The 15,319-nt window shown below is 36.6% G+C and overlaps 1 protein-coding gene across 1 annotated transcript; it reads right to left on the bottom strand.

Moving 5' to 3' along the window:
* Positions 1 to 384: 384 nt before the first annotated feature.
* Positions 385 to 4,910, bottom strand: LOC102712119 (aldehyde dehydrogenase family 3 member H1-like). The gene is made up of 10 exons (XM_006662726.2): positions 4,587 to 4,910; positions 3,319 to 3,387; positions 3,120 to 3,216; positions 2,305 to 2,511; positions 2,017 to 2,132; positions 1,824 to 1,928; positions 1,559 to 1,731; positions 1,379 to 1,469; positions 921 to 1,070; positions 385 to 811 (listed from the first exon to the last, which is right to left on the bottom strand). Exons 1-10 carry the CDS (start codon positions 4,776 to 4,778, stop codon positions 563 to 565), a joined length of 1,449 nt encoding a protein of 482 aa, XP_006662789.1. The 5' UTR covers positions 4,779 to 4,910; the 3' UTR covers positions 385 to 562.
* Between the last annotated feature and the right edge of the window lie 10,409 nt (positions 4,911 to 15,319).

Below are 15,319 nucleotides of genomic sequence, written 5' to 3'. Positions count from 1 at the left end.
TTTTGGTGAAAAAAAAATCATACATCATAATACCCCTGCCCTCGCCTAAGCGTGACATTCAGTCAGAAGATGGAGAAGATGGGTGAAGTAGAATGGCACTGAACAAATTCATCCTATCAAAAAGGAAAAAAGAATGCTAGACAACCAAGGAGGAACTTGACGTCGAATACCTAAAAGAGTATAAGAGTGTTGAGAATCGAACACAAACCCAAGTGTTGAAACATACACTTCTACGACTACGCTAGTAAACTGCATCTAATCAAATTCTTCCTATATATGTAGAGGCCAGGTTTTAATCCATTATCTATAGAAAAGAAAAAAAGGTCAAATTCTTCCTACCAGGTTTGCTTGTTACAACAACTTCCACCACTTCTGGGCACTGAATTTCTGACAAATCACACTTTATTTATGTAACCCCTGTATAATTCAATATAAGTTACACATGAAAATCCGACAATATAATGTACACCCCTGTAAATGCAGGAAATGGCTTCCATTGGCAGCACGGCCTGCACTCAAATGCACAAATACTGTATACTGAACTAGTGAAAAGAGTAGAGTCTTAACGCCTGTCTCTCCTGGGGAAGCCCAGGAGGGCAAGAATCAGGGCAATGAAGCTGCCGTTTATCAGGCCCCTGAGGATCTTCTGCTTCTCAGTCGTGTAGGGTGGGTACCTAGCAGCTGCCTCCCCTCCGAACCCGCGGATCAGGACGGCCTTCTTGTGGGTGAAACAGTCGAAGCTGAATTTGCCATGGTAGGAACCGATCCCGCTGTCGCCGACTCCGCCAAATGGCAGGTGCGGATTGGCGAGCTGTGGTGGAAAGAAGATGCAGAGAGTCAGATCAGCGTGATGTGAGGAAAATGATGCTGCAGTTCAGAGTTTATTCAATTTCAGAGTTTCAGGAGGTAGGAGGACTTACATGCAGTGCAACATCATTTACAAGCATTCCTCCTGCTGGGACATTGGACACAAATGCCTCTTGCAGTTTCTTGTCCTTGGTGAAAAGATAGGCTGCAAGTGGCTTGGTCTTTGAGTTGATGAACTCAATACTATCTTCAATCTTGTCAACCTAGGAACCAGTCCAAAAAGAGTCAGATACTGAGACTACACCAGCAACAGCAAGATAATTTATGGCATAATGAACCTAGACAAAGATCATAGACTAGAGTATACAACTATATATAGCTCTAATCTTCCCACTAGAACCAACCTGAAAAATACTTTTTTTTTCATGTCATACTACTTTTGACTGTAATTTTGAAATTGTTTTCATGTATGTGTTTGAACTTTCCTTTCTCTGTGGTCCAATAACATTTTCAGAGGAATGTGATATTAATTATAACAAGTACAAGATGAAGCCAGAGAAAAACTACTTACTGTTACGATGGGAAGGAGGGGACCAAATATTTCTGATGTCATTAGTGCTGAATCAAGAGGAACATCTACCAACACCGTAGGTGCTATTTTTCTGCAATGTATGCACATAAGGGTTCAAGATCAATTAAACTCCTTTTGCTAGTAGAAATAGTAGTGCCAGATTTGACTTTAAATACTCACAGTTGCTTCTCGTCTGTCTGACCACCGTACACAATCTTTTGAGAAACTGTCTTATCTTCTATCAAATTTGTCAGTCTGCAGAAATGATTAGAATTCACAATACGAGACAAGTCTTCTGATTGCAAAGGATCCTCCCCATAAAACCTTATCAGAGCTCTTTTTAAAGAGTCAACCTGCAAAAGGAAAAACTCCATGGATAAGCAAATAGGAGTCTAATTGGCACAATAAACTCTTTAGCTGCTGTAATGTGCATGGTATTCCTTACCAGTTCTGGAGCAAATGATTTTGTTGTTATAACGTAATCTGGTGCAATGCATGCCTGCCCGTTGTTACAGCCCCACTTGCCAACAGCTAGTCTCTTAACGGCAGTCTAGATGGGGAAAAAATGTTATGAGAAATTGAGAAATAAGACTTTTTTGGTAATAAAGGGATTGACGGTTCACAAGTAGATGGTTTACATGAAGATCAACATTAGAATCAAAAATTGCAGGGCATTTTCCACCAAGCTCTAGGGCCACAGGGGTGAGATGCTTTGCAGCTGCTGCCATCACTATGCGGCCTACATTTCCACTACCTGCAGTTTCGAAGGAATATGTGCACGTTAGCATCTTAACAGCATGACATGCTTAGCAAAACAGAAGAGGATACAGAACTAAGTACATAACCTGTAACCAGCAGCTACAGACAAAAAGACCATACTGGATGGACACATTAACCGTGAAAACTATGGGAGATAAGAATTTAACCTGTGTAGAAGATCTTGTCCCACTTTTCTTCTAAGAGTGCAGTTGTTTCCGGAACGCCTCCCTCCACCACTTTTATACAAGATTTATCAACATACTCAGGTAGCAGCTTTGCAAACAATGCTGAGGTGGCTGGTGCAATTTCTGACGGCTTCAGCAAAACAGCATTCCCAGCAGCAATTGCTCCTATGACGGGTTCGATCGAGAGTACTATAATAAGAAATATGAGAGGTGATTAGAAGTTGGAACCGGTGGGGACTCCTGTATCATCTTTTGGGGAAAACAAAACTGGACAGGCAGTATCAGGCCAAAAATGCTCTTCACAGCATCAAGAGTCATACCTCATAATGATGCCAAGAGGCACCACAATTAATATTAAAGAGGCTGTTGCCTTCTAAAGGACCCTTTAAAAAGCTAAAGTTTGTGTTTGGTGCACAAAAGGAGAATGCTTATAAGAGGATCTCTGTTTTTCAAGTAGTGCAGAAATATATGCTCCTAATGCTCAGCCTCAGAAAAATCTAGATCTTTGACACAAAGCGAGGTATTTTAAGGACTCATAAAGTTGGTTGCACTACATAGTAATAATGAAAAAAATTGCTCCAACGAAAAGGAAAGATACCAACTATAGCATGTAACCAAATCCTGAAACACAGGGGAGGCGAGCACATAAAAAGCATGCACGAACTTTCAGCAGCATCATGCAACAAACAAGCCCATAACAGCATAAATTGCAATTAATCCCTACTCAATAGCATTACTCTTATGGACTAGAAGTGGTGTTTATGCAATTATGGGTTATGAATGCACTATTTACTTACAGAAAGGATAGTTCCAGGCTGAGATGACTAGCACGACACCAAGGGGCTCCGACACAATTTGTGCAGTTGATGGGAATGTAGTGAGGCCGGCAGGTACCTGAACATCAACACCATAAATATATGGAGGTTAGGATCTGTTCATATCAAAACAGTTGACCTCAAGGGATGATGGTGGATACTGAAGATGCAAACGAAATACCTTCTCAGGTTTCATCCAATTCTTCAATCCCTTCAAGGCAAATTTGCAGGCTGCCTTTGCCAGTGATATCTAGTCATGAAAAGCAGGCAAGCAAATAAGTCATTACTAGCCACTAAATCAGGCAATGCAAAAAATCAATCTGGAGGTGACAGGTGGGAAGTATCTCTCAACTTCTTTTCTACTTAGAACTGTGAGAAATACTAGTAAGGCTGGGCTCGGTGAGGGTGTGTAAAGTAACTTATCCAGACGAAAAATATAATAATAGATTAGTACATGATTAATTAATTATTAAAAAAATATAAAATAGATTAATATGATTTTTTAAAATAACTTTTCTAAATTTTTTTTAAGAAGAATACACCGTTTAGCAGTTCGGAAAACGTGCGTGCAAAATAAAAAAGGTTAAGTTAACTTAGGGGGACGAATGTGGTCTAAGTAGCAACAGCAAAATAAATTATTATTTATTCTCTTTTAGCGACCACAGACAGGCAGGGTAGAGTACCAATCAATATATCCCTAGCTTGAGTGCTACAGTGATGTTTTAAAGAATATCTCAAAAACACTATAGCAAAGGAACCACTCAATCAAGGCATTCCAAGATTGGACAAACACAAAGTTATAAATTTCTAAGATTGGAACATAATAATAATTAAAGAAAACAGCAAGTAGCGATTGATACAAATTTGCACCTCTTTTTAAGTTAAGTAAAATTAAAAAGATCTCCGGCCAAATCAATGATAATAATAACAGATTAACAGTAATAATAATAATAATCTGACAAGAACGTCTACCAATCTGGGACGTCCCAAACAGGAGGAGGATTTCGTGGAAGCAACGCCGCTGTGGAGTGTTTGACCACTAAGGATCACTGGTTGGCGGAGGCGCGGAGCACGCAAACACTTTCAACAATTCCATGCGGCAAAGCACATGAAAAGAGACTAGAATCGCTGGTTTCCCAAAGCGGCGGAGACCACGGCCAGCAGCATCTCGATCTATCCAGCAACCAATCAAGCATCAAGAAATTCGATTTCGCCGGGAGGAGGCAGGGTACAAGAACTCAGAATCATCACAGCGTCAGTAATACTGCATCAGAAACCAAAAACTTTTCTATTCGCTAACTAATCTCGGGCCAGTTCGCCACGCGCACCTCGATCCAATTCGAACTAAAATTTTTTCAGTCAAGATGCGATCAGCAATCTCGCCGCCATGGAAAGAAGAAGAAGAGGGAAACCCAAACCGCCCCCCCCCCCCCACCCCAAGAAACCAACCTCGTGGAGGTAGGACTCCATGCGCGGCTTGGCGAGGTCGGAGTGGAGCGCGTCGCTGATGTCGCCCTCCCTCTCCTCCACCATCCTCACGATCGCGCGCAGCTGCGCCGCCCGCCACTCCGCCGGCCGCGTCCGCCCGGCCCTGAAGCTCGCCCTCAGCTCCCCCGCCACCGCCGCCACTTCCTCCGCCATCACCACCGCCTCGAATGCCTCGCACCACCAATGGAGATAGCGATAAGGTGGAGGAGACAACGCCGGAATCGAGGGGAGGTGGGGGTAGGCGAGACAAGGCAGCAATGGAGCTCCACTCCACCTCGCTATATATACACCCCCGAGCGATTGGTCCGTTTGGTTTGAAAAAAACCAATTCGTGGGAGCGAAGAACTCCTCAGGTTTGGAGATAATTTGGACAGAAAAAATATTATCTCGAACTCAGGTTTGGAGATAATTCGGACAGAAAAATATCTAAAAAATTTATCTCAATCGTATTAGTAGTAAACTAATACAGTATTAATTGCTCGAGAGATCGGGAGGGTTGATTATTTAGCTTTTTTTAGTCGACATATTTACAAAGTAAAAATAGCGGGTGAATAAAACTTTTATATATGTGTTTTTAATGATATAAGAATCACTGCTAAAAATTAATTATGATAAAAAACTTTAAATTTAAGATTAATAATTTAAATTTTAACTTATAAATGCAAGTACAAGAAAAAGAAAAAGAAAGTAGCTTTTGATACTCTGGAGGGAAGCACGAAAATGACTATAAGTTAAACTAATACAGTATTAATTGCTCCAGATATTGGGAGGGTTGATTATTTGGCTTTTTTTAGCCGGCATATTTATAAAGTAAAAATTGCGGGTGAATAGAACTTTTATACTTACGTTTACGTTTTTAGTGATCTAAGAGTCATGGCTGAAAATTAACTAAGATAAAAAAAACTTTAAATTTTAAAATTTAAAATTTAGCTTATAAATACGAGTAAAAGGAAAAAAAAAACCTTTTGATACTCTCGAACAGGAAGCAAGAAAATGACGTCGAGAAAGCAAGACGTGGTGGGTGACGGACGGCTTTGGAGTTTTGCTCTGTTTTCTTTTCTTCGTCCTATCGTCTTGGTGTTTTTTTTAGGATAAAATTTCTCACCTCATCTTTTGATTTTTGGATCAAGGCATTATTATTTTCTAGTTAGGTTGTCACCCAACGCGAGAGGTGTCTGAAGCTGTCACGAACAGTGTGAGATAGACGTTGAGATGAACAGATCGATGGGTGTGTAGATTAGTCAGATGTGGCGTGCAGATTGTGGGCACCCGGGAACGCGTATCTCCTACTAATTGATTGCATGATCCCTTGTCAATCTTCCAAGCGTATCGTCTTTGATACCAATATACTCTTTAAAATTATGATTTTAATCCTTTTATAAATACTCTATTTTTAATGTATTTATTATAATCCCGAAAGTAGTATTTAACCTACTTATTTGACCATTTATCTTTGGGCAGATTTGCTGCAGGGCAATAGAATTTTGCATTCTTTACCCCAAGATACTACAAGATCATATTTTGGCCGAAGTACGGGTAGTTAACCACTTGACACCGGCAAAATTATCTTATTATTTTCACTGGTTTTGGAGAGAGAAAACACAATAAAAGTACTAAAATATCTTTTTTTTCACGCTGGAGACAGTGGGGGTGAGGTAGACAAGAACCGGCTCCGCACCCGCTGCACTGCAAATGGATTCTTGATATAACGTCGTCACTAGACAATGGTATTTTGATACTTTGGTCGTGTTTTCTCTCTCCAAAACCAGTAAGTTATAAAATAATATCGCCGGTGTCCGATGGCTAATTACTTTTTTACGGTGCCCTTCAGGTGAAACACGATCTTGCGGTGTCCTCTAGCAAAGACGAAGAGCTTCAAGTGCCCAGTAGTAAATTTTGTCTTTATCTTATTAAAAAGGTAAAATTTGTTACAGTATATCGAGAAATATGTAATTAGCTAAGATTGTGAACGATTGAAAGACACTCCAAAAAACATTTAATGATTTTATTGGCAAATGTGTCCTCAAGTTAATTATACGTTTTTGGATCCTGTAGCATTTGCTTATTAAAATACTACCTAAAAATCATTGATGTGGTTACAAGTTGTGTTACGAGTAAAGTTACTTTAAACCTAACTTATAATTTTATATTTTTACACTGTGTTTAAAGTCAACATCATTAAAATTTTATGAACGAAGAAAGTACGAGTTACACTACCATATATCATAATGCAACCTAGCAGATATTGATGACTAAAGTTCCAATGTTCATTTGAAACTATGTCCAGTAAAATAGCGAGAAAATTAGTGAATTGGCTCCCATTGATTTGTTTTTATAAAGAAAAATTGAAACGGCTTATTCAATTACCAACAAAAAATAATACATTTTCCAAACTTGCTAGACAGTAATTTTTCTTACAAAACATTCTTATACAGAAGTTCATTGCGCCACCTTTTAGAGTAAAGTTTCAACTTTATAATAGTAAATTCCATTGTTTATATTAATAAATAACTAAAAAAAAATCTCCATACGCTCGAAAGAAAAGAACCGGATGACATCACGAGGAAGGGCTAGTAGGGCAAGATAGGGACAAGGAAAGCAAGTGTGAGGCAAGCATGGCAGCGGTGCTGGAAGCAGTAGTCAATTGAGTGCAGCCTACCAGACGGAAGATGTGTCTAGCCATTGCTAGCCGACGCTGGTGTCGCCGGCCGCATCCATGGCTGCGATGGGGGCAATGGTTTTTGAAAAGCCTTTGAACTGTTCATCTTCTTCTCTTCGGGTGTCCACAGGCTTAGTGCGAGAAAAAGGTGGAGCTACAATGGCGGGAGCACGTACAGGGGAAATAGGAATGGAGTAAAACATCTTGTCAATTGCAAGCTATAGTGTCATTTTATCGAATCCCATCGAATCAAGTGATAAGTTGTCAATTTTGTCTCAAAACCACATGATCTTAGAGCGAAACAAATAGCTGGTTGTCTTATATACACTGAGGTTAGACCAAATATATTTGCGCAATTGCGCTCCTATCTTTTTACTTATGTTTATAAGCTAAAATTTATATTTCAAAACTTAAATTTGGAATTAATTTTTAAGGTTTTTCATCATAGTTTATTTTTGTCTTTACTTTTAAATCACCGTCAACATATATATAAAAGTTTTATCCATAAATTATTCTTAATTATTAATAAAAGGTTTTTGTTTATGCTTAAAATTTTCTAGTATAAAATTAGTAACTTCAATCATTCTGTATCTCAAAATAACTTTTAAACTTGATACCTAAGTACTTTCTTAAACATAATAAAATCACCCTAAAAATATTATATATACCTCGTACTTAATAAAAAGGTTCACGCATGTACTACGAGAGCTGCGTCCGTTTGAATTTTAGTACTCGAAAGTCCAAAAAAAGGCATGCACTCCAATCGAGAGATGGTTCACGTTAAGATTCCTCACGCGTTCGGCAGCCACTGCCAGTTAACTTATTTTACTCGTTTTTCACACACACTTTAAACTGTTAAATGATGTATTTTTTACAAAAAATTTTTATAGAAAAGTTATTTTAAAAAAGTCATATTAATCTATTTTATATATTTTACTAATCTATTACTATATTAATCATGTACTAATCTATTACTATATTTTTCGTGTGGGAGACCAGGCCAAACTCAGCCTGAGTTAGTTTTACTTCGAGATACGTGCACCAAATATTTGTAAAACTGGGATCTACTCATCTACCGTAGCACAAATTGTAAAACGATTCCCTGTCTATCATGACATTTAGTATGGGCCCGTTTTAGTTTCCAAAAAATTTTCCCCCAAAATATCACATCGAATCTTTAGAAACCTAAATAGAGTATTAAATGTAGATGAAATAAAAAACTAATTGCATAATTATGTGAGAAATTATGAGACGAATCTTTTGAGCCTAATTAGTCCATGATTAGCCATAAGAGTTATAATAACCCACATGCGCTAATGACAGATTAATTAGGCTTAAAAGATTCGTCTCGTGGTTTCTAGGTGAGCCGTAAAATTTGTTTTTTATTCGTATCCAAAAACCCCATTTGATATATGGTCAAACGTCCGATGTAACTTGCAAAAATTTTTGTTTTGCTATATAAACGCAGCCTATATATAAGTGCCCGTTTAGGTGGAATGAATGAGACTAATACTAAATAACTAAATAATTCAATGAACAAACGAATAAATTAATAATTACAAAGTTAATGGATATAAAGTAGTAGTAGTATTCAAAAAGTTCAGGTAGAAACTTTTGCAAAAATCGTACTCTCCCATCCATAATATAATCATCTTTAAGATATAAACATCAAAATTGACAATTAACTAATACGTATGTATCTACGCAGATGCTCACAACGCACGCACACTCTTTTATATTGTACTGTAAGGGGATCTATCAGTTAATTAACTGGCCTATATGCTAATTAAATGGCAAAAATTACCCGCTTAATTAACGTATATGCACTCATAGACGGGAGCTTGTGCATGAGAATGATCCCATCGTTACAAGAGGACGACGATTTGTTTTGGTGTTCTATTGGAATCAACGACATCGATCCTCTGCGGTGGCCCATTGGGGCATAATTAAGCAAATGCTCCCTCCATATGTATTGAAAGTCGATTCATTGTAGGTTAGACCTATTTAAATTTTACTAATTTAATTTCTTGAAAAATATAGTAATGATTACATCAGAAAAATAAAGGATCCCATTGTGTTGTATCAGCAACTGCTTATAAGTTAAAATATGATTTTTAAAACTTATTTTTATACATGATTTTGTGGTTTATTTTACCTTATTGCTTTCAAGTTGCTACTAACACATATATAAAAGTTTTATCCAGAACTAATTCTTAGTTCACAAAATACGCTCCTTCGCCTTTTGTTCCAAAAAACGAAACGATGGGAGCTAAATAAATTATGAAATATATTCGATGATATAATTAATTAAAAGAATTTAATATCGTACAGACGTAGAATATGCATGCATGATCAAACTTGAGATAAATTAATCCAAAAGCGGTTTATATATACTACCTCCATCTCTAAATGTTTGACGCCGTTGACTTTTTTATATACGTTTGACTATTAGTCTTATTCAATTTTTTATCAAATATGTAAAACTATATACATACATAAAAATATATTTAACAATAAATAAAATGATATATAAATAATTAATAATTATGTAAATTTTTTGAATAAGACGAGTAGTCAAACATATATAAAAAAATCAACGGCGTCAAACATTTAGGGACGAAGGGAGCATTATGCAACGGAGGGAACAGCTTAAAGAAGGCTTTTGTGGACGCGGCGTGTTAACTAATCGACGGTGACCCGCGCGTTAATCCCCCGGTGAAAGTGAGATTTCATAGTATAAACGTAATGGAGGTAACCGTCAGCCTGTCACCTTACCCGCCTCCCTCCACGATGCCATGAAGCCGACGTCAAACGGCACCCCATCACGCGCGCCATAGCCTCGCTTATGTTTAAGTTTACTAGCTATAACTTAAATTAATATTAGAAATTTTTTATTATAGTTTGCTTTTATTCTTTCTTTTAAATTATTAAAAACACGTGTAAAAAACTGTTACCTTTAAATTATATTTTGGTCGCCAATAAGCGATTTCATTTAGTCCTTTTAAAAGCAAAACGAGTAGGCTGCATCACATATATACGTTGGCCACGTTCGCAACTGCATGGGGCAGTGTTGCTAATCAGAGCACGCGGAACGAGGAAACACTTAGTGCATGATTAATCGAATATTAGCTATTATAAACTTGAAAATAGATAATTTATAATTTTATATATTTGGATATTTGAGTATGATGAACGATTAATAAATAATAGAGAAAATATCATTTAGCAGTTAAATAAACGTGGCCACGAAGAAGAAACCAAAAATTAGCACCAATTAACACTTGCGAATGCGCCCAATTACACGGTTACACACTCCACCACTACTCCACCTGCTCGTGTGGCCCAGCACCGTGTGCTGCAACTAACAGCTCCATTAAGTGACAAAACTCAATTGTTTGAACTAAAGTGCATATAATTGTTTGAACCCATGTATGAAACGCGAGGAATATTTAGTTTATCGGGCGAAAAGGAAACCCCGAAATTGAGAGCGTGTGGAACAGTACGTAATGGCCTAGATAGCCACTCGAATCCAGGGTTTGGCATAAAAAAGCTAAACACAAATTAATTTGTTAATAAATCTTTTTATATGTATTCTTGTCGATCCAAAATTAAATTTGAAAAATAATTTTCGAACAAAAAACTTTTAAAATCAACTAGAATCTGGGATCCTGTGCAGGAGTGACCGCAACTTTGCAGTTGCAGCTGTCACCATAGGATGGAAATTGAACCGTCTCAATCAGCGACGCGCACTGTTTAAAACACTGCAGTAAATTTTATTCTTGACAGTATTACTGTAGCGACCATTGTGTCGTTCATCATCAAAATGGACGGCTCAGATTGCGTGCAGTTTTTACAATGTTGTGACTACACCTAATCTCAATTCAAATTTAATGTTTGGCTTAGGCCATTCTTAATATAAGTTTCATGGATACGATTATCTAGAGTGGCATGTTATCTAAAGATATTTGAAAGTAGATTAAACACTTATCTCTCAACTCAATTCATAGTTTCATCTACTGTTAGTTTTCTAGATTACATACAAGACACAAGCTGTCTAGGTAACTATGCATACATGGTTTCATCTCTATAAATCTTATTTTATTTCTCTTTTTATTAATACAATATTACACTCTGTTTATTGCTAATAAATCTTTCATAGCTGCATACTCAAGGCATACTGCATGTGTCTGAGAAAGGGAAGGGAGAATAAATGAAGTGGCCGGTTTTACTTGCATTCACTCCAACTCCTGTACTGCTGCAGCACGTACTACCTAGAGATTACATTTAGTAGTACTGTAGCGTGGAGTATTTTTGGTGTGTCATGTCATGCTCGTGCATGCGTGTGTGCGGCCGACAGGCGAGGAGTCGGCCGGCCGTACCCGTACGTAATCATCCATGAATATGATCCATGGCTAGCCACGTCGCCCAGCTTATTAGCAAGGTTGTAAATAGCAGGCTAAGCTGGTTAGCGGTGCTAAGATCAGCTATGGCAGGCTATAGCCACAGCTAAGGCATAGCATTTCGTGGATTTAAAGAATATTTAAAAACAATTCCAAATATTGATAGAATTTCATAGTTGATAATTTCATACAGAGAGTTCATAAATTCCTAGGATGAGAGATTGACTCGGACTTTTACTAGAACTGATTCCTGGCGGGCCCAAAAATTGATGTCCAAAATGTTACCACCCAAACTTTTAGCGGCTATCTCCGGCTAAACACAGCTATTAGCGGCAGCTAAATTATAGCGACAATATTCAATTAGCTTAACATTTTCCCTCTGCAACAGCTATCTTCGCAATAGCGGCAGCTATAGCTGGAGATTTAGAACCATGCTTATTAGCCCAGCCGCTTTTTCTTTCCAGATTTAGGCCGCATTCGGCTTTGTAACCGGCATCAATTAATTATTAACTATAAAAATTTAAAAAATAGATTAATCTAAAATTTTAAAGCAGTTTTCATATATAAATATAAAAAGTATGCGCACAGATAAAGAGAATATGAGGCAGCAGTATATATTGCCGAAAGCGGCCTTAATAAATAATAGTACACTATGCTAAATAATAATACTAAACACTATACCGAGTGCACCTAATATCATGTAGTCTAGTGGTTGCAATGATCTAAGTATCACCTAAGATTTTTGGTTCAGGGGAGCGCTCTCGGGCGTTGGTATACTGCGCGAACGACAGCTCCTGCCTTTATGTGAAGGCTTGTTTTAAATTTTATATTTTGGTTCATTCTAATTTTAATAGGTGGACGTAAACGTATACATACGCTGGTGACTCCTACGCAAGTCCTGCTACCTCGTGAATCTACATCACAAGAGTAGCTAGTGGTAATAATCTAGGTGGGAACATAAACAAGTACCCCGATTTAGGCATACAAAGACCTCGTATTATATTTATATTTATATATTTAATTAAAATTATATTTGTATTTGTGATATGTAGTGTTTAAAATTTTTAATATGTAATATCATCTATGACGCAGAACTATCAAAAGAAAAATTAATGGCCATATCGTTTATTCATGGGTTTTTTATTATTCTTAAAAAAATACCTACTTTTAAAAATTTTAGTGTAAAATTTTGATATCTTAGAAATACCTAAGATATTTATATTAAACTTTTACATTAAAATATACTGTACCAGCGCGCGGGGGGCAACCGAACCGGATCGGCGGGAGCCCACGCGCGCCACGCCGCGCAGAGATCATCCTCCCATGACCCATCCATAGATACATCCGAGCTGACGACAAAACGCGTTCGGCGTGCTCCTCCCCTTCTCTCTCCGGTTGCAGCCGCCCGTTGTTTATAAAGTGGAGCTGTTTTTGTAATACCCACTATAATTTTTTATTTATTTTCCATGGTTAACTTTTGCATCTACCTTGTAATTAATCTCTCGTCTTGTTTATGTTTAAAACATCTTTAATAAATAACCAAATCAAAAAAAATTAGGATGCGTTAGGTTGGCCGTGGCCGCGCATTTGGTTCATGACGAAGCTCCACAAGAAAGAAATATTATAGGTACATGCAAGATGAATGTATCTGGGTAAATTGGCCAAATAAGCTTATTCACTTTTACTAACCGTGTTTATTAGTAATAATTAGCATATTTCATTATTAATTAGTAGTTGCCAAATTTTAATTAGTGTTAATTAGTGATCTTATTTATATTCTGTTGTTAATTTGTACTAATTACGATAAGACCTCTAATGATTAATTTATGAGAAAATCTAGCAAATGCCATTGACAAACACTTAATTTTAAGAAATGCCATCAACGAGTGCGAGTTCTACAATATATGATCGTACAAATGAATTTGTCTAAGAAATATCATCGCTGTTAGGGTTCCGTCGGTATTTTTGCACTAGGTGCTACAATATGAACAATGTTTTTAACGCAAAAAATGGATGGAACGGAAATGACATTTCTCATACAAAGTTATTTGTACGATGATATTTAGTAAAACTCGCATTTCATCGATAACATTTCTTACATTTAGATTTTTGTCAATGATATTTTTTTTAATTTTCTCTTAATTTATATTATTATTTATTAGTAATTCAGTATGCTTATCACATCTATCATATTCATTCGATCATACATAAAACTGATCATCATATTTCTAAAAATATGGATATGATATATTCCATCCTATCTAGATCACCAACCAAACACACCTTATTAATTATATAAATTTTTAAACAAGACAAATAATTAAATATAAACCTAAAAATAAATGACATATAATAAACAAAATAGAGGGAGTACTACCACTGGGTTGAGGAGTATGTCTTCCTGGGACGAACACTGCGGTGATTTGGAAACGCCGATGATGTTCAAGGTGCTGGTACTACATTTTACATTTTTGGATTATCCGAGTTTTTTAAGCTATTGAGAGTACAAACAACTAAATTACTTAGAAAGTTAATTACTTTTAAAAGATAATATTATAATTCTTTTACAAAACGCACCGATTTATCTCTTTTTGAAAAAGTAACAGTAAAAATCTAAAATCATTTGTAGGAACATGGGCCCTCAAATGGATAGTAGATAAAACGTGGTGGTAACCAACTAACGTAAGAATGTGACAAAGTAACATTCGCGATTTCACAACAAAACAAACGCAAGTTGTCAAATTTTGGTGGGAACCCTAGTGGATCACCATTGTCAGATATACGACTTCTTGTCGCGTATGGACACAATGTTCATGGACGAGGGGAGATGACAGGTTAAGGTAGCCTGCACTACCTGACCAAGCCTGCTATCTAGAAACATTGTTGCGTGTTTTCTCATGTACTCCCGGCCTCCGTTTGCAATGTAAGTTTTTCTAGTATTGGGTAAATTCATATAGATGCTAATAAAACTAGACACAACATTCATCGATGAATGAATTTAGTCAAGGCTAGAAAGACTTACAATATGAAACAGAGTTAGTATGTACGACCAATCTCTCGTACAAATCAGGCCCTGTTTAGTTTCTAAAAACTTTTCCTAAAAATATCATATTGAACCTTTGGACACCTAAATGAAGCATTAAATATATATAAATATTAAAACTAATTACACAGTTATGAGAGAAATCGTGAGACGAATCTTTTGAGCCTAATTAGGACGTGATTGGTTATAAGTGCTACAGTAACCAACATGTGCTAATGATGGATTAATTAGACTCAAAAGATTCATCTCACGGTTTCCAGACGGAATTTGAAATTTGTTTTGTAATTAGACTACGTTTAATACTTTAAATATGTGTCTAAAATTTCGATGTGATGTTTTTGCAATCTAAACATGGCCTTAGTTATAAGTTATAAGGATAAGAAAAAAACTTATTAATGATTAAAAGATACTTTAGGGGTAAATTTTATATACGTGTTTTTTTACGATATAACAATAAAGGTTGAAAAATAAACTACAACAAGAAAATTTTAAAATCAAATTCAAAATTTGAACTTTAGCTAAATATAATCAAAAGCAATATCTGTAAATTTTAGTTGGGAAGACATGAAACTCACTGAGCGAAGAATGAATT

Source organism: Oryza brachyantha, chromosome 11 (assembly GCF_000231095.2).
Source record: "Oryza brachyantha chromosome 11, ObraRS2, whole genome shotgun sequence".
NCBI lineage: Eukaryota > Viridiplantae > Streptophyta > Magnoliopsida > Poales > Poaceae > Oryza > Oryza brachyantha.
Note: the sequence above shows the minus strand (reverse complement) of the source record. Positions and strands in the feature narration are given on the sequence as shown.